Below are 27,510 nucleotides of genomic sequence, written 5' to 3'. Positions count from 1 at the left end.
TGGTGGGTGAAGGTAGAGATTAAGAGAAAATAGATTTGAGGGATAGTTGGGGATATATATCATAAGTTACAGAATTACCCTCACCCTCCTACTTATTACAGTTAAGAAGTACAAGAACTAGTGATTTATTGGATATAGGAGTTCATAGAGATGGTGATGGCAAGGACACCCAGGTTTCCTAAGTCAGATAAGTGATTAAATCATTTACTGAGATAAGAAACCATGCATGAAGAATAAGTTTGAGGGGAAAGATATGAGCTTAGTTTTGGATATGTTAGGATTGAGATGCCTTTGAGACATGCTGGTGAAGATATTCAGTAGACAATGGATGGATGGATGGATAGATAATAGATGGATGGATGGATGGATGGATGGATGGATGGATGGATGGATGGTGGATGGATAAATGAATAGACAGACGGATAAAATGAAGAACAGATTATCCTGGAGTTGACAGAAGTGGTGTAGCCTGGAGAGCAGTATTTGGGAGTCCTTAGCATGTTGATTATAACAGAAGCCACACTATGGATGAGATCACTTAAGAAGAGAGAAAAGTAAAATGAATAGGGAAGACTTTGTCTGAGCCTTGAGGAACTCCCAACTTTTAGAACTTTCAGAAAAATCTCAGCTGTCATGGAGGATGTTAACAAAGTTCCATCTAATGGCTTCAATTTTCTTTATTAATTAAAATATGAGAATATATGCTGTGAGAAATGAGGTAGGAAAAAGTATCAGAGGTTTGAGAAGAGTAAAGGAGAGAAAGAGTGGAGGTCCAGCTTGAATTTGGTGAGCATGAATTTATGAATTAATGACTGTTACTTTCATAATTATACACAGTCTGACATTGTAGGAGAAACTGTTCCAGAGGGTACCATAAATGACATCATAAAAAGTCTATTTTCCTAACATAATCACTTTAAAGAGTTTGTTGTATTTTTAGAAATATTATTCTGCGATTCATGTTATTCATACATTGTATAAGTAAAATTAATCTGAGGGGAAAGGAGTACAATTTGCTTTTTGTTTAGGGTATTATTTTCCACAGATAGCCAAATTCCACCAATTTAAGCAAACTGAGATGATTACATTTTCAAATTGGTCAACTGTTCCTATGGGTGATTTCCCTGCAGGTACTGCCGCCCTAGTCTCCTCTCTTCACCCCTCTATGAACTAACATTGGGTTAAAAATGTACCGAGTACCAGTCTGCTTTACTAAATGGCTAAGACAGCACATAACAAATGCCAAATAAATAACTGCTGTTTGATAAAAACGGCTCTTATCAGCAAGGCCAGTATTTATATGTAAAAGAATGATTCCAAGGGGCTTAAAAACATTTGCTCTCTTAAATGAGTTAAACATACCCACAGAAATTATGTTGACATTACTCACTTGCTAAGCAGAGATAAACATTAGTCCTGGTCCAGTCGGAATTCTTTTAGTTTCAAAATTTTGGCACTAAAATTCAAAAAGCTTCACCAGTCATTTCAAAAAATATTTTGGTATGCAGTAGTTACAGAATCACCATCGAAATGATCGATTTCAGGGTAGCGGTGGAAGTGTAGTGGGGGAGGGGAGGATTATTCACCAGATGACCTTTTCATTTCAAGTTGACCACAGCCAGTAAGCACATTAGGCAAATTGCATCGAGGTAACCAAGATCCACGCTATCCTGGCATGTACCTATGATTGTGTTCTTTTTTTATCAGAGATCATCTATTCTCTTCCAACAAGATTGGAAACAGTGTTGCTGCAAATTGCTCATTAATCAAAATGGATTTATTGAGCATCCATAGTGTGCAAAGCCTGTACTAAGTGATTCAAAATAACAGGTTGCCTAGTTACCATAAAATAGAAATATTCCCCTGTGAAGGTTAAAATTAAATGAAAAGCAGATAAGAAAACATTATCTTTGATGGCATCTGACTATTTCATAAGGGCTTTTTCTGCCATTACAGCCATTTTCTTTTAGAGATAATGGTCATTCATTCATTCACTCATTTGATTATTCATTCATTTATGCAACTGAGTCACCACTGTGATTATATGCTGTTCTTTTTTCCTGATACAATAAGGGAAAAATATGATTCAATATTGACTGCATAAACATGAATCTCAGACAGCAAATTACCAAGGAAGTACTGGACTCCTGTTATTATTTATTTAATGAGTCTGGTACTACAGCGATATCATGTCTTACTCTGTGTAAAATCTGTAGTCATTGAGGCATTAGTTAAGGTGCACCTTGGGAAAAGCATCCCTCATTTTCTGGTTGGACTGCAAAACTTTGTTGAATATAGCCTTACTAATAAGGTGCTTCATATTTAAATCAAACCAGTGGAAATGCTGAATTTTTTTCCTTGTGGTCAGGGTGAGATAATATTTTGTACTAGCTCATCCTAGTTAATACATGGGGCAGCCCACAGAAAGGTAACTAAGATGCATACTTAACTGTGGTTTTCTGAGAAACTATATATTCTATTTCTATGAATGACACTGCCGGTCACAGCCATGACCCTCAAGCTGCTTAGCCTCTGAGATAAGCAGGCCAGGCGGAGTCTGCCCTCACTTCCCAGGCATCCTCATTCACCCTCCCTTCTGTGTAGTATTGAGTTTATGTGCTCAGTTTTGGTCCCCATATTTGTTCCCTTGAGCTGCTGTAACAGAGCATTCCCAACTAGGTATTTTAACAGAAGTGTATTATCTCACAGTTCTGAAGGCTAGATGCCTGAAATCAAGTTTTGGCAGGGTTGGTGTCTCCTGAGGCCTGCGAGAGAGGTTTTGTTCTGAGCTCTCTCCTTGGTTTTCAGATGTATCTCTTCACATCATCTTTTCTCTTTCCATATCGCCTGTGGACAAATCTCCCCCTTTTTATAAGGTTACCAGTCATGTTGGATTAGGGCTCATCTAATGACTCTGCTTCAACTTAATTATCTCTATAAAGACCCTCTATCCAAACACTCTAAATAAGGTCACATTTTGAGGTACTAGACGTTAGGATTCCATAAAAAGGAAAGGGGGAGCACAATTTAACCATAACAGTCCTCTAAAGATCTGATCATCCCTTCATCATATCTCTTTCCTAACTCTTCCCTTCCTCCTCCTCCTCCTCCTCCTCCTCCTCCTCCTCCTCCTCCTCCTCCTCCTCCTCCTCCTCCTCCTCCTCCTCCTTCTTCTTCTTCTTCTTCTTCTTCTTCTCTCTCTCTCTCTCTCTCTCTCTCTCTCTCTCTCTCTCTCTCTCTCTCTCTCTCTCTCTCCTTCAGAATCCAGTTCTTGTGTGTGTAGAGATCCCCATTTTATCTGTAAGCCTATGTCATTTTATCCAACACAACTAACCAAAAACTATAAAACACATTCCCTAACATGTAACACTTTAGTTGCCTTGGCTACTTATTTCACAGATGTCGGAATCCCTAAGGCAGGAAGGGATGAGCTTCACTCTCAGCTTTGTCCCCCCTCCCTCAGGGCTGCCATTGCGTCTGTCCTGACCGCCATCATTTCTTGCTGAGACTGCTCATTGATCTCCTCATTAATCCTCCTGCCTCTAGCCTCATCTCTGTCCAATCTATTCTCCACATTGCTTTCAGAGAGTCGTTTTAAAACAAAAACCTATCACGTCACATCCCCACTTACAGTCTGTCAGTGATTTGCTCCTGCTGTGAGGTAAAACCCAAACTTCTGCATGCCACTCTTGTTATAATGCATTTTCCCTAAGAGCATTCCCTAGCCTGGGGGCCATACAAGTCCCTCTCATCCGCCCAACTCTTCCTTCTTTGAGGCTCAGGTCAGGCAGCAGCTCCCTCAATAAGCTTCCACTCACTCTCTCCTACCCTCCCATGAAAACCTCATGTTTACCTCTCTCATTGCACTTATTACCCACAATTTTAACACATTCTAAACTCCTAAAGATCAAGATTTGTACCTTTCACTCTGTTTCCTCTGCAACATGTAGCGAATGTCTAGAACACAAGAGGCACTCAATAAATGCATGTTGAGTGGATGAGGAACTGTAGGGTAGTTACCCACCCAGTTCAATCTGAATGCCCTTAAAAGACTCAGATGCATCAAGAGGTGTCTCCATATCCAAAAGTCCTATTTTCAGTCAATAAAGGACTTAGTAACAAAGGAAAAATATCCATAACTACCTGAGAAGTCAGTAACTCCCTAATACAGTGATGGCGAACCTATGACACGTGTGTCAGAAGTGACATGCGAACTCATTTTTTTGGTTGATTTTTCTTTGTTAAATGGCATTTAAATATATAAAATAAATATCAAAAATATAAATCTTTGTTTTACTATGGTTGCAAATATCAAAAAGCTTCTATATGTGGCACGGCACCAGAGTTAAGTTAGGGTTTTTCAAAATGCTGACACGCTGAGCTCAAAAGGTTCACCATCACTATTCTAGGTACTGTGGGCCAGCCCCATTTCTACCTCTGAAAAAGCCACTGGACTGTGACCAATAATTATGAATTAAGCCTGGGTCAGTTAAGCAAACTGACTTCTTTTATACTGAATCCAGATGATTGAACACAATTGAGGAAAATCATATTCGTGCAAATTAATTCTTAACCCACTCAGTTACTGTGGGATTTGTATTCTCCAAATGTGGCTACAAGAACATATTCTTATAATATAACTTTATTTTTAATATATTATTTTATTGATTTCAGAGAAGAAGGAAGAGGGAGAGAGAGAAACATCAATGAGAGAGGATCATTGATCAACTGCCTCCTACAATCCCCCTACTGGGGATTGAGCCCGCAATCCAGGCATGTGATCTGACTGGGAATTGAACTGTGACCTCCTGGTTCATAGGCCGACGTTCAACCACTGAGCTACACTGGCCATGCTCTTATAATGTAACTTCAGTAATACATTTCCTTAAAGGGTCAGAAAAGATTAAATTCCCTCCACTTAAATAAAGGCAGGCTCTTAACTACAATGAAATTGATGTTGTCTTTGAGGCTAAGTCATAAAATGTAATACCTAGAGCTTTGCCTCATTCTCTAAGGATGCTTGCTCTTAGAATCCCATCACATACCATGAGGAAGTCCAAGTTGACCATGTGAATAAGGATTGACTTTGCGACTGGATGCTCCTGAACCTAGCAACGTTGTCCCAGTTGATATCACTTGGAGCAGAAAGAAGTTACCCCTGCCAAGCCCTATCCAAATTGCAGATTTATAAGAAAAATAAATGACTGTTGTTTTAACGCACTAAGTGTTGGGGTGGCTTATTATGCAGCAATCAATAACAAGAACAGATTGTGGTCCTTGGAAATGGGGTGCTTTCATATCAAAAATCTGAGTGGTGTTCACTTGGTGATTGGGCAGCAGGACAAGCTGGAAGGGCCTCCCAGTGAGTGACTGTGAAAAGCTAAATGGCCTTTGGGAGATGATTCATGGAAGCCCAAAGCACTATGAGGAAGCTGTTGGTAAAGCTCAAAGGACAGAAAATGCAATTGGAAGCTCAAGGCAAGGATTCATGTGTCATGTCATAGAAGAAAGTTTGGCAACATTGACATCTGTGGTAGCATGGAAAATAGCAACTGAACCGAATGAACTCTATGATCTAGCTAAGGAGATTTCCAGGCAGAATATTTAAAGTAGAACTTAGCTTCTTCTGGCTGCCTATGATAAAATTCAGAGAACTGCAGAGTGGCCTGCTAAAGTCAAAGGAGCCAGGAATTTCTGGGTATAAAAACAAAATTGGTTTCTTTTTTCCAGCAGCTCCATGTCGCAAAATAATAATAATAATTAATAATAATAATAATAATATCTCAAATTAAGAAGGCCAATGATCAAGTCTGGGTGGGAGTACAAAATCATTCCTTAACACCTAAACAAGATCTCAGGAAGAGCCACATAGAAACTTTAAGCCAAACAGAAAGGCCCTTTAAGGATTTTTAAGGGCATACCTCATAGATCCTCTGGGTTCAACAATAGGACTTCTAAGAATCTCAAGGACATTGTCTCACAGAAGTCACCCAATATTCAGAAGAGCTTATCTGGAATATAAGCTTTTGTCTAATGGGGTGCAATATAAATTGAAACACAAAAAGTCCACGGAGTTTTAAAAATTATATCAGCTTGACCTGGAAGGAACAGAGATAGTACACAATGAAAGATCTTTTGACTGCTCAAATTTTAAAGGCAGGAAACAGGTGAAAAAGATACTCAGCTGTAAATATGGGGTTTTTTTATGGAAATTGAAGAATGACTCAGAGGCTGGAACCTAGAGCCCCAGAGAATAATTTCTATGCATAGGACTGACCCTTAATCAAAGAACTGTGTCTGATTAGCTTCATAATAGCCACAGGCTGTGACTGCTGTGGGCCCTGTTCTCCCTGTGTCTGAATAGGAATGTCAATTGTGGCCTTCCTACACTTGTTCCACTATTATAAGTTGGGTGTGTAGGAGAGGAGACTGATAAATTGTCTCTTTAGGTCATCGCTGCCAAGAACAAAAGTAATCAAGGACCTGTACCGTAAGAACAGTAAGTACCATGGAGAGTCATGCACCTAGGCAGTGTCATTCCTATGAGGCCTCTTGCCAGGAAGTTAAGAGACTTCACATCAAATCCCTCTGACTTACCAGGACTTACTTCAAAATGCAAACAAAACAAAACAAAAAAAAGAAACAGATTATCATGATTATATTGGGGAATTTCCATGTTGAAAATATTGTGGGAACTCAAAATATGAATGACATATCTTCACATACACAAGCACGCAGATCGAACTGTAAGACACGTTACCAGTTCTTGGGGAAGGGGCTCTTGCAATCTCTAAGGAGCAGGGTTTCTTGGTAACTGCTGTGTCCGTGGGATCACAGAGAAAGTTCTCGTTTTCTGAAGGAAACGTATCCAGAGAAGCAGATGGTACAATTTCCATAGTGTAATTCCTCTTCTTTGGATAGGATTCCTGAAAGGAAGGAGAAAAAATAAAAATAGCTTTGTGATAAAGACACAGCCTGTTTAATTTATAAAAGCTAGGAAAGATAACGGGTTCATCAGCGCTCCCAAAAGTGATTGACAGGGGATGATTCATCTGTTTGAATAAGTTATGCAATCATGTTACTCCAATATTATCAGCAATCTTTTTAGAAGAGTCTTTGCAATTTGGCTCCCCAGAATTTATCACTGAACTAGTAAAGTTCAGAATCTCTTGTCCTGATCTCTCTTTATAATATATGTCTATTTTCTAGCTGTGGCCTAAACTGTTGTTTAATGAACAGTCATTCCCAAGACTCTACTCCTTTGCCTGCTTCCTGGAGATAGGCATGAGACTCAGTTTTGGTCAGTTGGATATAAGGGGAAATTTGCTTGAAGGGATCTGAAAAACTATCTTCCCCAGAGAAAAGAAATGTAAAGAGGCTGCTTCAGAGACTCGGCCCTCAGGTTCCTCTGTCTGGATGCAGTTTTGATGCCCCGTGGTAGGGCAGGGACATTGTAACTATAAGACAATAAGCCTAAAGTCAAAAAGGTAACAGGTCAAGGACAGCAACAGAAGAATAAAAAGAGCTTGGGCCCTTGATGACATCATTGAGCTACTCAAGTAGCCCAGGGCCAGTTTCCCCAGGCTTCTTAAGTAACTAATAACGTTCCTAATGCTTGAGTCATTGCAATGTGGGTTTTCTGCCATTTCAAGGTAAAAGCATTCCCACATAACACACTAGTATTTTTCTTTGTGAATAATGTTAACTAATATACTAAGGTTACTCCTTGCAAGTTAGAATAAAATTAAGGTCCAACTCTACTAGTATATTACTGATTTTCACTATATTCTAAAAATTAGAATTTATTTCATTTTACAAGGTCTTAATTTCTTGTATAGGCATTAACTGAGCATCGGATATTTATTGGGCATCATTACATACAGCTAGGACTATGCTATTTGCAGAAGATTTTTTAAACTAATAAGAAATAATCCTTGCCCTCAGAAAGGTCACAGTTTACTAGAGGAAAATAAAACCAGATTATCTGCATTGTGAATTTAACAATTAACCATGTTTTGTTTTTGATATCGGTTACCTTTGTATAGTATAATTCACTACCAAAAGAAAAAGCCAAATAAGAAAAAAATAATAATAATTTCAAAAAAATTTTCCATGACATATCCAAGGGTTGGTTAAGATGTAGCACAAGCTCCTATTTTTCCCCTATAATATTTGCAGTACCGAGAGTAAGTAGTCAAGGTCAGTGCAATTGCTTTCGGACCATACCAGACCCTCACACATCAAAGAGTCAATTATGTTCACTCTACTCTACTGAAAGCAGGAAATTGGGAGTAATTTATTTTTAACAACAAAGGGTGACAAAACAGAAAGCGTCCAGAGGAAAGCAATCAGGATGGCATGTGATTTAAAAACCATGTCACAGAAGATATGATGAAAGGGCTGCAGCGTTCCAACCCAGAGGAGCCTGACAGCAGGCGACAGTGCTCTCAGCATGTCTGAAAGGCTGCCTCTCAAGAACTATCCCACAAAGTGGGGAAGGGGAGAGGTTGCTGTGGTAGATTTATTCTAACATTCTTAAAGGCAGAACAGCCCGGCTGGTGTGGCTCAGTGGTTGAGCGTCGGCCAATGAACCAGGAGGTCACAGTTCAACTCTAGATCCAGATCGGGGCACACACCTGTGTTGCCCCCAGTGGGGGGCAGGCAGCTGCAAGATGATTCTCTCTCATCATTGATGTTTCTATCTCTCTCTCCCTCCCCCTCCTCTCTGTGAATAAAAACATATTTATTTTTTTAAAAAGGCAGAGAACAAAGATGGATATTTACAAGTCAAGGAGGGCAAATTTGGGTCAATACAAAAAGGAATTTTCTATGAATTGATAATATTGCTTATCTTTTGGTTAAGTTGGAAATCTGTGTTTATAAAGAATTATGAGCATTTTAAAGGCCTTGAAAAACACTCTGAAATCTAACCACATGGAATGAGTTAGTTTGCTTTCCTCTTAAAGAGAAAGGATATACACTTATTAGAGAAATATTAAAAACCATAAAGAAGAGAAAAAAAACACATTGTACTCAGCATGCTCAGATAATTAACAGTAACATTTTGGTGGTGATGCACTCTGACTGCTTCCCTCTGTAAATATGTATGTAGACATGCGGGTGTGGGCAAAAGGGAGAACAAATATTTTAAACAATAACAAAGTGCCTTCTATGGAAGGACCAGCATTTCTCAGTGGAATAAAAGTCTGAAGTACACGATTTCCTTATGGAAAGCTTGAGCCCTAAGGAAGGAGATGGTAAAACAAAAATAGGGAAACTTATGCTTTTGTAATCCTATTGTCAAGAAAGAAGGGCATTCAACAAAATACCTGACAAGTATCTCCCAAAAGAGAATGGATATGTGAGATGATTAAAATTGAATGTGGCCACTACTCTGTTGAAGAGATAGAATATTACCCTCGGAACTCGCCCCCTTCCCATGTTCCCCTTCCCATCCCACCCCACCCTCCCCACCAACGCTAAATCCTGTTGTGAACTTTGTTCATAATGCCCTGGATTGTTGTTAAAATTTAACCCTCTTTCCTTACAGGGGGAAACTTGGATTTTGATTTACAGGTTAAGTGCCCACGTACTCTTGATGGTAAATCCTGGTAACAGACCAGAGGATTTAAAAGAACTGGCTCAACAATTTGTGACTGACCTTCAAGGCTCCATTGTACCTCGTCTAGCAAAAGTGGGCTCTAATCTAGATAGCAGTTTGCTTTCTCCTTGATATTCCGACTCCATCTTTACTCTAATGCCCAGTTCCAGGATCTCAAATGTGTTCCCGTGCTTGCTTTGTTTTAATAGCAGCATGCCTAAGACTGTGTTCTCTGACTGGTGTTTGCCAGCTCTCATCTGAGGGACAAAGAATCCTTTCCCTGAATCCTAACCAGGTCCCCAAGGCCCTGAATTCCTAACTTCATAGCTCCTGACCGAGTGTGAATCTATCATGCCTAGATGTACTTAGTTGGCTTCATCCCACCTGCTACAGTTGATTGCACAATGTGTGGATCAAATAGTACTTCAAAAAGATACATACTGAAAACACTGAGTAAACTAAAAGAACATTATGTCCCCCCAAGAAAAAAATAAACAATTAGCCATTGAAAGTCTACAATATATGTTTTCACAGGTTGCTTAAACTGTGTTCCTATAAAAGTTTAAAATCATCAGGGGTAGACCAAATCTAACAAGTCAAAGTTTCTTAGTGACTAAAATAAGGTCATATCATCCGGTACAGAAATGAGTTATAAAAATTCAGTATGGGGGGATATAGATTAGCAATACCATGAAAAAACTTAGTAGGTACAGCTCACAGAATGAGTCAGCGTGTATAATACACCAGTTAAAGACATAATGTGACATTGGCTGATTTAATACGAGTATGATATTTGGACTAGAGAAAGTGACAGCCCTCCCTTCCTCTGTGCTAATTAGAATTGGGGATGATCTGATTTAGTAATTTCATAAAAGACAGATTAGCAGTATTATGTTGATCATCCTTTGCAAGGTAGTACTTTGCCCTCTGACTTACGAAAAACCTTGGCAACAACCAGGGAGCCAGGTATGGGTGCAGCTGTTTCTCAAAAATACCAATGATGTAGCTTTTTATTAGAAATAAAGTGACTCAGAAGCTTTTCTAGACAACTTTGACAAGGCATCTCCGAGAACTTGCCTCTAACGCAGCTCTATTCTTAACCACATGGAGGAAACTGAAGCCACTTAACCAACAGCAGGGAGACCACACCAGAGCCCTCAGCTGGCAGGTACCGGGGCCCACATTTGAGTGGATGCAAAGACCAAATGGACTATTTTCGCTGGACATGGATAAGGAAAGTGTTGAGTGTCAAACCCATGTCATGTGAGAAAAGATTGAAGAAAGGGTGCAGGGATACATGCATCACAAGTACTTGAAAAGTAGAAGGGTGAAGCCAATTGTTCTCTAAGGGGGTATAAATGTGCAGATGGAGAGATGGTAACAAGGAGACAGATTTCAGCTCAAGATGAGCTTTCTAAAAATTAGAGCTTCCAGGTGTGAAACTGGCTGCTTAGCAGATAGCAAGTTCCCTGCCACTGGAAGTCTTCAAGCCCAATGTGATCAACACAAGACATCCCCTGAGAACAGAAGATGGTGGTTTGACTGAAATGAGCTTTAAGATGGTAATTAAGTAAGAAGATGGGAATAGAAGTATGTGTCAGCATAAGTTACAAGCTACCTGTATACTTTTGCTGCTTCCTGAATTCTTTTTCTGATAATGAGAAAAGTAATACTGACACAAGGAAGTATGGGTTTATGACTCTCTCAAAGTTAGTGATGACTCACAATTTCAAGTGACTCAAAACAGGTGAAAGCTTTTGGAGGTGGTTTTAATGCTCTGACATGTCCTTCAATATAAAGAAATTATACCCTGAAGACCTACACTGACATTTAAATAGGAAGACTATACCATAAATGTGAAATACTAAGAAAAATAAGGAAATTATAAGGAGAGTCTTTAAGTGGGTGGGAAGAGATCATCCTGGATTATCCACTTACAAGTGAAGGAGAAAAGGGGAGTCAGTGTCAGAGTGATAAGATATGAGAGATTTGACTGGCCATGGCTGGCTTTGAGAATGGAAGGACTACAGCTCATAGAAGCTAGAAAAGGCAAGAAAATAAATTCTTCCCTAGAGTTTCCAGAAAAAATGCAGCCCCACAAACAGCCCTATACACACCATGAATTTAGCTTAGTGGGACCCATCCTCTATTTCTAGAACTATAAATTAATAAAGTTATGTTTTTTAAGCCACTAAGTGTGTGGTAATTAGCTACCACAGCAATAGAAAACTGACAGGGTAAAACCAGCAGAAGCCATCACATAGGGAGGCAACAGAAACTATTAAAGGCTGAGTAAGGGACATGAAAATCGGAGTCCAGTGGAAAATACACTTTGTTATATTATGACTAGAGGCCCAGTGCACGAAATCGTGCACAGGTAGGGACCCTAGGCCTACCCTGGGATTAGGGCCATCTTCCTCTCACTTGCCAGTGCCCAGTCCTGCCCCGCCATCGCTCACCCCAGTTCCCCATGGTTCTCCATTTGTCATCCAGTGATCGGAGCTTGTGGGCTGTGGGGAGGGACCAAGAGGTCTGCCTTCTGCCCACTCGCCAGCCCCCAGTCCTGCCCCACCGCCACCCCGGTTCCCCCATGGTTCCATGTTGGCCATCCAGCAATCAGAGCCTGCTGAATGGGGAGAGGGACAGAGAGGTGGTCAATGCACTTCATAGTGACAGGTTAATCAGTCGTTCCAGCTGTTACACCGTTATGGTTACTGGCCTTTTATTATATAGGATATGATTCAATATCTTAAAGATAGTGATTTTTTTCACTTTCACTTAGTCTTAAATCTAATGCAGTACTATTGTAACAGAGTTTCCCTCCCACTCTGTCTTGGATCTTGACAAGTAATTCTGAAGTGAATTTGGAAAAATAAATGTGCACGATAGCCAGGTTATCAATCTGAAGAGAGAAAAGTAATGGGGCGATACAGATCAGCCTTTACCAGACATTTAAATAAATTACAAATGGCTGTGATATAATAATCAAAAGGCAATAGAATAGAAGAGAGAATTTAAAAAAGCAAAGCTCAATGTTTGTGGAAATTTATTATATTATGAAAGTGTTAGGTCAAATCAGTAGAGAAACAATAGATTATGTAATAGTTGCCAGTGAGATGACTGACTAGTCATCTGGAAAGAAAGAATAAAGCTAAATAAATACTTCATTTCTTATATGAAAATAAATTCCAGAAAATATTTAAATAACAAATAAATAAACTTGTAATAATAATCTCAAAATAGGAATAACCTCTGACCAGGAGGGATAACCAGACGCATAACCAGAACTGTAGAGAAAAAAAAATTGATGAATTTGAGTCATGTATATATTTCTATAAAGTCACTAAGATTCCAAATATTGAGACAAATGACAGATTTGGAGAAATTCTATGACAAAGGGTAAATATCTTTATTATATCAAGAGAATTAAAAATTGAGATGAAAGAGATCATTATCTTAAGGGAAAAGGCGGGCAAAGGATAGGAGCAGTTCATTTTCTTATCTGAATAGATGCTGGATCTTATTTATAATTAAACTAGAGGCCCGGTGCATGCATTCGTGCACTGGTGGGGTCCCTCAGCCTGGCCTGTGGGGATCAGGCCGAAACCGGCTCTCCAACATCCCCAAAGGGTCCTGGATTGCGAGAAGCCAGTTCTCAGGTGACACACCCCAGAATCGGGCTCCCTCCTCTCTGGTTCTGGGTGCATCACCCAAGAACCGCAGCTGCCAAGTCACTGCAGCTCGGCAGCTCCTACATTGAGTGCCTGCCCCCTGGTGGTCAGTGCACGTCATAGCTACCGGTCAGAGTGTCTGCCCCCTGGTGGTCATTGCACATCATAGCTACCAGTTGGACGGTTGGACGGTCACTTAGGCTTTTATATATAGGGACTAGAGGCCCGGTGCACAAAAATTTGTGCACTCGGGGGGGAAGGGGGGGTCCCTCAGCCCGGCCTGTGCCCTCTCGCAGTCTGGGACCCCTCAGGGGATGACCACCTGCTGGCTTAGGCCTGCTCCCCGGGGGATTGGGCCTAAGATGGCAATCAGACATCCTTCTGGCAGCCCGGCAGCCCTCGGGGGATGCCCACTTGCCAGCAGGGAGCAGACCTAAGCTGCAGTCGAACATCCTTAGCACTGCTGAGGAGGCAGGAGAGGCTCCCACCACCACCGCTGTACTGGCAGCCATCAGCCTGGCTTGTGGCTGAACAGAGCTCCTCCCATGTGAGAGCTCTCTGACCACCAGGGGGCAGCTCCTGCATTGAGCATCTGCCCCTGGTGGTCAGTGTGTGTCATAGTGACCAGTCATTCCCAGTCCTTCTGCTGTTAGGGTCAGTTTGCATATTACCCTTTTACTATATAGGATAGAGGCCTGGTGCGCAGGTGAGGGCCGGCTGGTTTGCCCTGAATGGTGTCCCGGATCAGGGTGGGGGTCCCGCTTGGGTGCCTCGCCAGCCTGGATGAGGGGATGATGGCTGTTTGCAGCTGGTCACACCCCCTTCAGGGTGGGCGTCCCCACTGGGGTGCCTGGCCAGTCTGGGTGAGGGGCTGAGGGCCGTTTTCAGGCTGGCGGGTGACTGAAGCTCCCAACCTCTCCTTTTTTTCTTTTTTTTTCATTCTGGGATTTATTTACCTTCAGTCACTGGAACTGAGAGCCGGCTTTAGCTCTGAGGCTCGGCTCCAGCTCTGAGACCTCGGCTGCTGAAAGCAGGTATCTGGGTTTGTTTGGGTTCTATAATTGTAACACTGTTGCGGTCCTGCTAGCTCCAGCTCTGACGGCTGAAAGCAGGTTTCTGGGGTTTATTTACCTTCCATAATTGCAACATTGTTTCTTAGACTGCAGCTCAGAGGCCGGCAGCGGCAGGCGGGGAACCTTGGCTTCCTCCATCACTGGAGAAAGCAAGCCTCCTGTTCGCTTCAGCTGCCTGGCTGCCGGCTGCCATCTTGGTTGGCAGTTAATTTGCATATCTCGCTGATTAGCCAATGGGAAGGGTAGCGAAGTTATGGTTAATTACCATGTTTCTCTATTATTAGATAGGATGTAAATAAATTAAAGTAACACATCATACACCATTCTTGATCAAGTTGCTGTAGATAACAGATAGTGTTAGTGACAATTTGGAAAAATGGGTACCATTAGGTGAAGTGTGAATTGGTTTAAGCCTCTTTTAGGCTAACTTGTCAATTGTTACAAAAGACCTTTAGGAAGCAGATCTTTAGATAGCAACAACTTTTAGAGCTTTGCCATGATAAAAATGTTCTTCCTTCACCTGGAAACGGATGGATAAAGTGCCATCATTATTCCTAGAGCATGGTACTGCAAGGCACTATTTATATAAACTCCATAATTATCACTCTTACACTCTAGAAAATTATGTGCACTTTCTACTTTTAAAATATTTTTTATTAAATTTACTGGAGTGACATTGGTTAATGAAATTATATAGGTCTCAAGTGTACAGTTCTATAATACATTGTCTGCATATTGCATTATGTGTTTATCACCCACATAAATTTCCTTCTGTCACCATATATTTGACCCCCTTTATCCTTTACTCCCTCCCTATACCCCGCTTCCCCTCTGGTAACCACATAATGTTGTCTGTGTCTATGAGTTTTCACTTGCTTATTTACCTTGTTTGTTCATTTGTTGCTTTCAGTTTTCTATCCCACATGTGAGTGAAAGCATATGGTTCTTGACATTTTCCATCTGACTTATTTTGCTTAGCATAATATTCTAAGATCTTTTAAACCTTCTATTAAATAATGAAATGGAGGGAGGGTATGTTAAGGGAAGCTTGCCTCTTAGTGTCATGAATGAGAAAAGTTGTGATCAGATCTTACCAATATCAATCATCTGAGTTCTAAATGTGTGTCAGGATATTTTCCTCTCCAGAAAATATTACCAATTAATGTCTGTGGAGCTTGATTATTAGTTAAACCTTTCTTGATCAGCCACTTCAAAGTTGGAGGTGTCAATTAAACATTTGAAATCACAACAGAAATCTCACCAGCAAAGCGCTGAGAAACCAATGTATGTACCACCTAACAAACATTAATTTGAGTATGTTATGGATTGAGTTGTGTCTCCCAAAATTCATGTGTCAGAGTCCTATCCCCACTACCTCAGAATGTGATCTTACTTGGAAAAATGGTTGTTGTATATGTAATTAGCTAAATTAAGATGAAGTCGATAAAGGGGGGAAATTTAAAATAGGCATGTACACAGACACGTGTATATAGTGAAGATTGGAGTTATGCCACCACAAGCTAAGGAATGCCAAAGATTGCCAGCAAACCACAGTCCTTAGAAAGAATCAACCCTACACATACCTTCATTTTGGACTTCAAGCCTTCAGCACTGTTGAGACAATAAATTTGTGTTGTTTAAGCCACCCAGTTGGTGGTACTTTATTAAAGCAGCTTAGCAAACTAATACAGGGTGAAAAAATAAATCAAAGGAACTGGCTGAAAAACACTTTTGACTAATCTCTTTTTAGTGTTCAAAATCTTTACTCCTTGGAAAATAACTAGTAATTAACCAGGGGCTAGCAAGGAAAAGAGGACTATCTCTGTTCTTGATAAAATTCCCAAAAGTGTATCAAAATTTTAAGTGCACATACTCTTTTACCCAGGAATTCTGCTTCCAGAAATTTTTCCTACAATTAGCCACAAATACAAATAAACATGTATATGTAAGGATGTGTATTGGGCATTGATTATAATAGTAAAGTACTATAAATTATTTTTTAAATTTCTCATTAGGAGATTGTTTAATAACTATAATTCATACAAGGAGGTAATGTAATATAATACAGAGATGCACAGATTTTTACACTACACAAAGTCTACTTGGGTCATTTGTTAATAATTAAAATTTGTGACTTTCCCCCAAATATTTACTAATTCAGAATCTCTGAGAGCAAACCTAGAGATCTATGTTTTACTACTATCCCAGGTCATATTGATGGAAATGGTCAATGAAATATACTTGAAGAATATAATAGTTAAAGAGTGTGGATTCATAACCCCAGCTCAGCCATTTTTGGCAAAGTTACCTTGGCAAAGTCTCAGTATCCTCATTTGCAAGAATAGAATACTAGTACTATCTATTTCATAGGGTTGTTGTTGGTTGTGAATGACAACAAAATCAATGAAATAAATTTGAAATAAAGTGAAATGAAATTTATAAAGAGCATAATATAGTGCCTAAGTTTCTAAATACTCAATAAATGTAGCCATTATTACTATTCAGTCATTCCTCAAAATGAGATACATGTGTAGGTACTGATATGGTGAGATAAAACAAGTAAAGGCAAGAACAATAAGTAATGTATGTCCATGTCTGTGCAAAGATAAAATACGTTTGTGTATAATATAGGCATGGGCTATTTCTGGAAGGAATGATGAAAAATTTGGTGATCAACATTGGGGAATGGGAAAATATTCTCTTGTTTTATTTGGTCTTTTTTAAAAATTTATTTTTATTGATTTCAGAGAGGAAGGGAGAGGGAGAGAGATAGAAACATGAATGATGAAAGAGAATCTTTGATTGGCTGCCTCCTGCACACCTGCTTCTGGGGATCGAGCCCGCAACCTAGGCATGTGCCCAGTCCAGGAATTAAACTGTGACCTCCTGGTTGATAGGTCAATGCTCAACCACTGAGCTAAGCCAGCCTGGCTTACTTATGTTTTTTTAAAACTATATGTACACATTATTATCAGGAAAAAAAATCCACAGTCTAAATACCACCTGAGAAAGGTGGTGATACCATTTTAAATATAAATGAACTTTGATTTTTACTTCTGGTACTATTGTGTAGAAATGTACATACCCCAGGTGAAACTGAAGATGGTGAAATCCCAGAAATAATCTCCTTAATAAATCACACAAATGCAACTGAAAATATGCCAAATGCCAAGTGAAGCTAAATATGAATCAGCTCAGTACAAATCCACAAGAAAAGACCTAGGTAATCTCCATAAGAAGTCAAAAGAAATAAAATGTAATTCACCAAAAACAAGATGGCAAAAAGGAAAACTGCATCATGTGAAACAACCTTGAGACTAAATGACTAAGAAGTGTATTGTCTGGGAAGCATTAATGATAGTGAAAAAGAGAAGAAGAAAAAAACGAAAGAAGCCAAGATTGTTTATATTAAAGGATTTCTTTACAAGGTGAGTAGTCTAACACCTCGTACTCTTTGCTGGAAAGAGGCAGAGAACAAATTATGAAAAAAAATTGATTAATACTGAACAAATAAGGGAGTTAGGAGATAAACCAGGTGTCTATTAGAAAAATACTGAGATTTAACTTAAGTATTGGGAAGACAAAAGGCATCAGCAAGTTCATTAGAACAAAATGCTGAATAGATGCTGAAGTTCCACAGACAAATGCTCAGTGTTGATAGGTCTAATAATAGTGAGGGCTCCTGCTTGACTGATGTTACTAGGCTTGGAGCCTTTACACCTGATGTTGGTGAATGTGGGACTTAAAGGGCCAGAGGCAAGCCAGATAGGTAGAGTAACAAATACATTGTAAGAGCTCCCAGGATATTAACCCAGTCACCTAGGCTTGAATTCTTGGAGACACTTGTTTTTTTCCTGTCCACCTTGCTTACTGCTACTATGAAGAAGTAGGCAACAACTTCCATATAATTTGCACTTCATAATAACCCCTAAACCCTGTGTTACTTTTCTATTTTCATAATCACCAAACTAGTTCAAACCTCACTGGCTCATACCTATGTTACTTGAATAGCTCCCATCCCTGACTCCACTTCATTTTTACACCAAGGATTTCTACTATTTTGAATAACAAAACATGTTTTCAAAGTAAAAGTTTTCACCAATCCCTACAGGATAATGCTGGGATTAATTTAGGAATGCAGGGAGTACAAATAAATGACTTCCCTGCCCAAATTATAAATGAGAGTCCAGGGGTTGATGGATCTTTCTGTAAAGGGCCAGATAGTAAATATTTTAGGCTTTTCAGATCTCTGTTGCAACTACTCATTGCTGTTGTTGTACCAATAAAGCTACACACAACATGTAAAGGGATAAGTGTGGCCAGATTTGGCCTGCAATGAGTCAGATTTCGCCCAGAGACAGCTGTTAGCCAATCCATGAATAAAACAAAAGATTTAGGCAAATGGATTAAAATGTCAATTAGGTTAGTGATGGAGCATATCCTAGAGAATGTAGTTTAGGTGCAAGGTCACATAGACTTCCTGCTACTACATTCCAGGATTAGCAAATTCTAGCATCAGGTCTCACAACCCTGAGCAGGTTCTTCCCTGCTAAATTTAACAGATCATTCTCTCTGCAGGTAAGAAGATAACAGAGTATTAGTGACACATGCTCAGTTCCTGCTTCCAAATTTACAAATCAATTAGCTCCCCTGAAGAGTGAGTAGGAGCAGAGAGAAGCTCAGTTAAACTAATCAAATGTCTCTCCACATGAAAATATGACACAGAGAGAAAGAACCCTAATTCTCTACCAAACTCCAATAGGTAAGTTACAGTTTTTGGATTTGTTGCTTGAAAAAAAAATATGTGGCCAAAAAAGCAACAAAAAATGTCTATTTTATTAATCATCGCAAAACTTACGCATGATTATTGAAAATAATAAATATGGATATGGGTAAGGATTATATTATTTATGTCATCTACAGACTAAGCTTGGTGCCCATATGAAACTGCAAGCCCTTTATAGTACCTCCCCTGCATACAGTGGTCCAGTTTCAGAGCTACAGCTTCCTACCATTCCCAAAAAGTATGTATTATAGCCTTGGATTATAGTATTATCAGAGGACACTAATAATCATTCAGTAAATATTTGTTCAATGAAAATATGAACTTTTTATAATTATTCTATTTTTTCAAACTTCTGATGCTGCCCCAAGAATACCTTTCAACACTCTGCTCCCATAGGCTGATGCACCCAGTAGCCCCATTCCTGAATGTCCTTTTGCTTATGCTGTCTCCATCCCTTCTGAGCATCAGGGGGCTCTTCTAGGCCTATCAAAATTCTTCTTTTCTTTCACAACCAATGATAAATTCTGCATAATCAATGAAGCATTTAATGAGTACTCTTGCCTGCATGGCTTGCTTTCTTCTCTGAATCTAAAAACAACAGTAATATTCTGTATTGATAATTCAGTATCTCATGACACACTAGATTTTTCAGATCCTATATTAATGCTTAATATTTTTATTGTTAGCTACTTCTAAATTCTGTCTTCTCAGGAAACAAGTGCTCCATATACTACCTCTTTGTATGTGTCATAGGACTCAATATAGTATCAAAGGGCTGAATTAATTAATTTAAAGGAGGACTAAATAAATAACCAAGATTAAGAAAAATTAAATATTGAGAATAGGGGGAACAACCTGAATGGCCTCTCAAAGCCTTCCCATCCCTGTGCTATTTTAACAGAAACATGAATTATAAGATAACTCTTTTGTAAACATTTACTTCTCTACCCACAGAGACAAGTAAGATGATAATGATACTGTTGTAATTAGCTGATAAATTGGAAAAAAGCAAAGGGAAGGCCAGACATTATAAGTATGTTCCCTGCAGAACACTGGGGGAAGGAGACTGGTCAAAGGGAAGATAGGTGCCTGCCCAGTGAAGTTGGGAGGACTAAGAAAGGTACTTGTTGTCAGTCACACTTGGGGACAGAGATAGTTGGCCAGAATGTGTGTGGCCACTGCGGGCCCATGAGGATTTGGGATACTTAATTCCTTGAACAAAGAAACTTGCTCTCTTGGTGCTCTTGTGCTCTTGTGCTCTTCATTCCTCTTGGCACGCTTGGCTCCTGGCATTCTCCCTTGTGGCCCACACCATGTGGACCCCACACACAATGGACTAATGGACTGCAACTGGCCTGATGCTGAATTGGAACCGGCTCCAACATGGAAAGGAAACTCTGGACACTGGCTTTGCTTCTAGCTTTGCTGAAACTCCAGCTATCCTTTTTCTATGACTGGACTCAAGGAAATGGGACTTGAGAAACACAGGATTTCATTCCTCAAAAATAAAGATCACTCATTCTCCCATGCAAGTCTCAGAAAATTCCTTTCCTCGGAATATCATAAGAAGCCCACCCCCAGCAACACCCACTGGGGAAGAGGAACCCCCACTTCGTCCGGTATCAATACCAGAATTGAGTCTTGCTCTTCTAGCTTCTAAATAAAAGTAAAGAATACAAATCTGTGATTTAATGCTTTAAACAAATCGGGAAGAACACAAACATTGATAAATAATATAATTAAAATATTGAAGAAGATGATGGTGCAATGGTAATGTGGAAATATGTACTGTTGTCTCCAGTTTCAGCCTTGTTAGAATTACACACAGAAGTAAACAATTGAATGAGAAATGTTCACAGGTTAAGAAGAGTCCAGAAATCTGACTCTGATCCCATATCGGAATGAACATTTCTCAATTACATGGATTAAAGTGGACATCTCATTGATAATCACCTCATTTTTCATTTATTGCTTTCTCTCCTTGAGGATTATGGAAAAAATAAAGGAGGGAAATGATTTGAAAAATAATGATGAATCTGCATGCTGACAGAACATTGTGTTCTAAGTAACAAGCAGTGCTGGAACGCAGGACTCAAATTTATAATAGATACATTATTAATATACATTCTATTAATGCACATTCAAGGCTGTGAACCCACCACTCCTATACACATTAATTAAATCCCATTAATATAAAACTTTAACATTCTGATGTCTGCCTTCCCAGAGAATTGCATGTTAGAAAGTTAACATGATTAACATTTTGGAATATCTTTAGATTTTAAAGAATCTTTCCTTTCCTTCTTCTTTTTCTAAATGAATGTGATTTAAGAGGGCTCTTGATGATATTTAGCTTTTAATAGCATAAAACCCTGGTTTTAATAACCAACACCTATTCATTTGATCTTTATGAGTCTTATTGACATGTCTGCAAAGAGCCTAAGAAGAGACTTAGTTAAATGAAGGAATCTCTAAGATATCAAAATAAAAATTTGCCACATGCCTTCTATTATCTTCATTATCATTACTCTACTATCATTTTTGCAAAGCAGAACAGCAACATTTTTATCTTTTGAAACTCCTCTATTTCCTTATTCCCCAGATCCAGTCTATCACCAAATCCCATGATTGATTCCCCTTACATTTCTATATCCACTGCTGCCATGTTAAGCTAGACCTCAGCATCTCAGATATAGAATTTTGCCACTGCCTCTGAACTCATCTCCCTTCTCCTAGAGCTTTATTTCATCCTACCACAACCATCTGAATAATCTACAAACATCATTATCCTCACATTATCCACGGTCCAAGAACTCAAGTACCTTCTAAATACTTTTCATTCAAAACTACTTCATGTTACTTTTCAGTCAACTCTACGCCAGTAATCTGCTTCATCTGAATTCATCTGCTTATTGGTTCAACTTAACACTGAATTTGAACATGACATACTCTCCACCTCTTTAGAGGATGGTGAAGAAGCACTTCTGAAAATTGTATCTCTGAAAATCCACTCCTCCATAAGAGCAACAAGAACATTCACAAAAAATGATCAAAGTCAACTTTTTCAGAACTCTAAAAATTAACCAATGGTTTGCAACAATCTGAGTAGAATTTATTCCAGAAAAGTCAGCAGAATCTTTGTTCAAACAGTAAGCATTGTGGCACTTTAACTTGTCCCATCTCCTGTTCCCACTCTCCAGTTCCACAGGGCAAAAACTAACAGCCTCACAGTAAGAGTGAATCATAAAGACAGCAGCCTAGAAGCCACTGGGGTGGGTGGAGGTGGGGGTGAGTGGGTTTGGAGCATTACAAACATCTTCGCACCCACAGAGAATGCTCATGAATTAACCTGTTCAGCAGCCCCCAGGAAAAGGCTCATTTACAGGGCTTGTTTTTATTTTACCTGATGCAGAGCTCACGCAGTGGGAAAGGCCTTATCTTCTACCAGTGGTTCTCAACCTTCTGGCCCTTTAAATACAGTTCCTCATGTTGTGACCCAACCATAAAATTATTTTCGTTGCTACTTCATAACTGCAATGTTGCTACTGTTATGAATCGTAATGTAAATATCTGATATGCAGGATGGTCTTAGGCGACCCCTGTGAAAGGGTCGTTCGACCGCCAAAGGGGTCGCGACCCACAGGTTGAGAACCGCTGCTCTAGACGTTTGTTAAAATGAATCAGTAGCAGCTGCTTAATGTGGTAGCTACTAGCAGCCTGAGTCAGTGATAACAGCAGCAGCAAACAAAAGGCTGCTCAAGAAGCTTTCAAAAAAATCTGGGAAATGATATATCCATATCGGTCTCTGAAAAGTTTCAACATATTTCTATGGACCAGAAAGACCACATGCATGTGCATGGCTGTGTGCATACCCAGGAAAGATCCTAATCTCTTGCTTGTGGTTGAACTTGAAGCTCTGTAAAAAGAGGAAATGAAGGCTAAGGCAAGTATGTAAACTGTCAAAACCTGAAGACATATCTCAACACACAGAGTCCATGGTTATTGATTCAAGATATTTAAGGAAATCTCTATCAAATCATAAGGTAACCACTAAGATAACCAAGCAGATACTTAAGTAACCACAATTCAGACTTGACAGAATTAATCCAGGAGAGTCACTAACCAAACTACAGCAACAACACACACACACACACGCACACACACACACACACACACGGGAAGAGAAGAATCTGATTTCCACAGTTGCCATTTTATACTATTTCAAAAGCCCAATTTTCAACAAAAATTACAAGACATCAGAAAACTATGGCCCATATAGAGAGGGGGAAAATACAGTCAATAGAAACTCTTCCTCAAGGAATAAAGATTTTCTACTTACTAGATAAAGCCTTTAAGTCATATGTCATAAATATGTTCAAATAACTAATTGAACCATGTGTAAAAATTAAAGGTAAGAGAGTGGATGTTAAAGTGAAATAGAGAATACCAATATAAATAGAGATATAAATTATAAAAATGGAACAAAATAATTCTGCACTGTAAATTATGTTAATTATATGAAACAGTTGCTAGAGGGACTCAAAGATAGATTTGAACTGTTAGAAAAATGAATCAGCAAACTTGAAGATAGGTCAATTGAAGTTTTCCAATCTAATAAACAGAAAGAAAAAATACAAATAACAGAATATTAGAAAACTGTTCTGCATCTACAAGTATACCAACATGTGCATTCTGGGAGTCTCAGAAGGGAAGACAGAAAAAGGAAAAACTAGTATCTGTAGAAATAATGGCCAAAAACCTCCAAAATTTGATAAAAAAAAAATTACTCCACACACCAAAAAAAAACCTCAACAAACTCCATGTAGGATAAATTCAAAGAAATCCACACATGGACTGTTAAATAACAAAGAAGAGACAACCATGACAGCAGCAAGAGAAAAATTGTTAATAGCTAACTTTTCAGCACTCATGGAGTCTAGAAGGCAGTTAGTTGAAATATTCAAAATGCTAAAAGAAACATAATGTGAACCAAGAATTCTACATTCAGCAAATCTATTCTTCAGAAATAAAGAATAAATTAAGGCATTTCCAGATAAAAAAAATTGAGAGAATTTATTGCTAGTAGACTTGTCCTAAAAGAAACACTAGAGAAAAAAGACCTACAGGAATAATGAAATTATTAATTGGCTATAGCAACAAGCCTTGTTGGCTTTTTGCTATTAGTTGTTCTTAGTTTTCAACTTCATAACCTTGAGGCATGTACAGGCTTAGATTTTGGTTTTCTTATGTAAGCTGCCAGTCTAATAGCCTCCTTGTTTAATTAATTTAAAATATATATATATTTTTTTTCAAATTGGAACAAAAGTAGGTTTACAGTTCTGAGTATGCAAAGCAGAGTTTATTCTTGTATTATTTGTTATTGCATTCTTTTCCATACAAACAATTATAAACCTACCTTTGCCCCACCCTGTACATTATCACTGCCATAAAAAAGTAAATCTCACCATTTGCAACAATGTGGAACCTTATGCTAAATGAAATAAGTTAGAGAAAGATAAATACTATATGATCGCACTTACAAATGGAATGTAAAAAAGAAAAAAAACTAATAGATTAGCATAACTTGGAATCTAATGTATTACATATATTTTTTTAATTGAGAGAGAGAGAGAGAGAGAGAGAGAGCAGAAACATTGATGTGAGAGAGAAATAATAATCAGTTACCTCTCGCAATGCCCCAACCAGGATTGAAACCGCAACCTGACTATGTGTCCTGACCAGAAATCAAACCTGCCACCTTTTGGTGTTCTGGACAAGGCTCCAACCAACTGAGCCACACTGGCCAGGACTATATTATAAATGTTTGATACAAGCAAAGTGTGCTTTTCTTGCTCAAACTATGAAACAAGAAACTATTGAACTTTAGACCTTAAGAATTATACTGTATTCATATCAGAAAACAGCATCTTCCTATAAAATCATATAATTTATTAAAGAGAATACTTTTGGAACTCCCATACAGTTTTGTGAAAGAATTAACTTTTCTCTCACACTATCTGGAATCCCCGAGTTGTTTTGATTGTCTCTGGAATAGTGACCTGAGTCTCACTCATGTATGCACAGAATCACCAGGATTATACTATCCTGAAATATACATTTTCCTTTCTGAAGGTAGATTTCAGTCAGAAAAAAAAATCAGCAGCTACCTCTGTTAAAGTCTATAACGAACTTTTTTTTCCAGCAACTTACAACTCCTCCATGCAAGATTTGTGAACACAGAGACATTCATTTTCAAAGCTACTCATGGACAATTGAGCTGTGCAAGTGATTACTGACTTCAGTTTTGACTTATGAGGAAAAAAACATACTTAAAATTTCAGTAAAGAATCTGGGTAAAATAACTACTTAGGCATAGCCCAGGTTTTATAGATGGATTCCTCCAAAAATTTATATTATGTTGCTGAAGGCTGAATATTACAAATTAAAGTGGTAAAACTGTCAAAAACTAAAAGAACATAGGAGTAGGATATAAACCTACAGTGCAATAGTCACAAAGTTAAATGCTGTCACTGGTAACAAGAACCAAACTTATTGTCAAATACCCCCACCTAAACAGCACAGTCCTCAATAATTCACTAATAGATAGGAATATAAAAAGCAATAATGCCAGCATACCCTTTTTTATAAAAAAGCATGGCACTGATAGAACAAATTGATCACTTGGGTCTCAGTCCCAAGATAATTTCAAAAGATAGAGTTAGTTAATCAAAAGCATTAAATATAGTGATTATTCTTCAGTGTATTTCTGTAGACGTATATGTGAGTAATAAAAAAATGGTTGGTGGGAACTGCAGAAGACATAGAAATCAGGTCAAAAAACGTCTCTGGACATGAAATCACTTTTTCCCCCAACAATCTAAAGGGCTAGGCTAACCTTTTGGTGGGAAAAAAAAGACCACTATGGGACACCCAAGCTAACAAGCAATAGGAAAATTAAATTATCAATTAGTAAGCACAGGAGGAACCTGTAGCATTCGTAAGACCAAGGTCAAATGACATTTTAAAAAAGTAAAATCAGAACTTCGCTGGGGATCAAGATTGGTAGTTGAAATTGAAGATGCTGCCACTGTGTGTGTGTGTGTATGTGTGTGTACAATGACTATGAAATTTAAAGTGTTACGAAAAACAGAAAAGAAAGCAAATTCTTCCCCTAAACTGCTTCGTATTTGGATCGCGCCACCTACTGCATAGCAACATCCAAATAAATGTGGATAATATGTAAACGAGCGTATAGCTTGTGGCCATGGGAGAAAATATTGAAATCAGTACATTTCGCCGGTTATCAATTATTTCCATCCTCTCCCCTCAATTCTAATATCAGTCACACTCAATCTGGTAGATTTTCTTTTAAATTCTAATCTGCCTTAGATTTTTTTCACATTCATTTTCTGGAGCAGATTTCAAAGTCCAACCGTCCCAGATCTAAAAGGCTCATGACTGTGCTTTGTTATGTGTGGCAGGCCACTGAAGCCCTGCGAGCGCCTCGGCCTCATTTGTAGAGTGGAGGTGATCAGATCGTTCTCAAAAGGCTGTTTTTGAGAATGACGTGAACTATCCTGTGTGAAAGATCTAACTCCCGTCCTGGAACACAGTATGAGCCTGCCTTTAGGCAAGCTTCATTACCATTGCCTGGGAGCTGCACTCCTCATGACAAGAGACCTCAGAATATAAGGAGTCAGAAACACCCACCTAGTTAGTCAGTCGTGATGGGAGGCTAAGTGACAAGAGCAATTGTTCCCCACCCTAGCTGTGAGTCTGGAACATCGGTGACGTTTTTAAAAAGCCTATAGTCTGAGCCGCACCCACCCTCTGCCCCCACTGAAATTCTAATTCGGGAGCTCTGGGGAGGGGGAGGTGGGACCCAAGCATCTGTATTTTTGGAAAGCTGCACATCTGATTTTGATGCACTCTGGGCCCGTGCTGCTACCCTTTCTCCTGCATAAAAGTCTTGTCTAGTTTTCAAAAATATTCTTTAAAAAGTCCTCTGTGTTTTCTTCCTGGGGCTGAAAAAAGCTCTGCTATTTTAACCCTTCTTCTGCAAAATACATTCTGTGTGTTTATTCTTGTAGCTCTCCTTGGAGCCTTAGCTAAATTATCTGACTGTCTCTGTGGATAAGTGGCTCCATTTATCATCGGGTGAACTTACTGGAAGTGAGAGAGAAGGTTACTGTAGTCGTTAGAGTTATTGATGTTCTCCTAAGATACTGTTAATGCACAGGACATTTTAATTATTGGATCCTGTGTTCTTGAAAGGACAGAAACAGGTCACTCTAGGCACCATCGGCCAGCCTCATTTCTACATCTGAAAAAGCCACTGGACTGTCTTTTCTGTTCTCTTTCCCAGCAAAAGTGTTATAT

The 27,510-nt window shown here is 39.0% G+C and overlaps 1 protein-coding gene across 5 annotated transcripts in view; it reads right to left on the bottom strand.

The window, feature by feature from the left end:
* ANKS1B (ankyrin repeat and sterile alpha motif domain containing 1B) overlaps positions 1-27,510 on the bottom strand; it is a 787,939-nt gene that overhangs the window by 552,469 nt on the left and 207,960 nt on the right. For all 5 annotated transcript variants that reach the window (XM_014451548.2, XM_006084103.3, XM_023749887.1 and 2 more), the window contains exon 10: positions 6,761-6,926. In XM_014451548.2, the coding sequence (XP_014307034.1) occupies positions 6,761-6,926 (166 nt within the window). The remainder of the gene's footprint in view (positions 1-6,760; positions 6,927-27,510) is intronic.

The sequence above is a fragment of the Myotis lucifugus genome, unplaced genomic scaffold (genome assembly GCF_000147115.1).
Source record: "Myotis lucifugus unplaced genomic scaffold, Myoluc2.0 scaffold_10, whole genome shotgun sequence".
In the NCBI taxonomy this organism is placed as follows: domain Eukaryota; kingdom Metazoa; phylum Chordata; class Mammalia; order Chiroptera; family Vespertilionidae; genus Myotis; species Myotis lucifugus.
The sequence above is the reverse complement of the archived record's forward strand: the minus strand, read 5'-3'. Positions and strand labels throughout refer to the sequence as shown.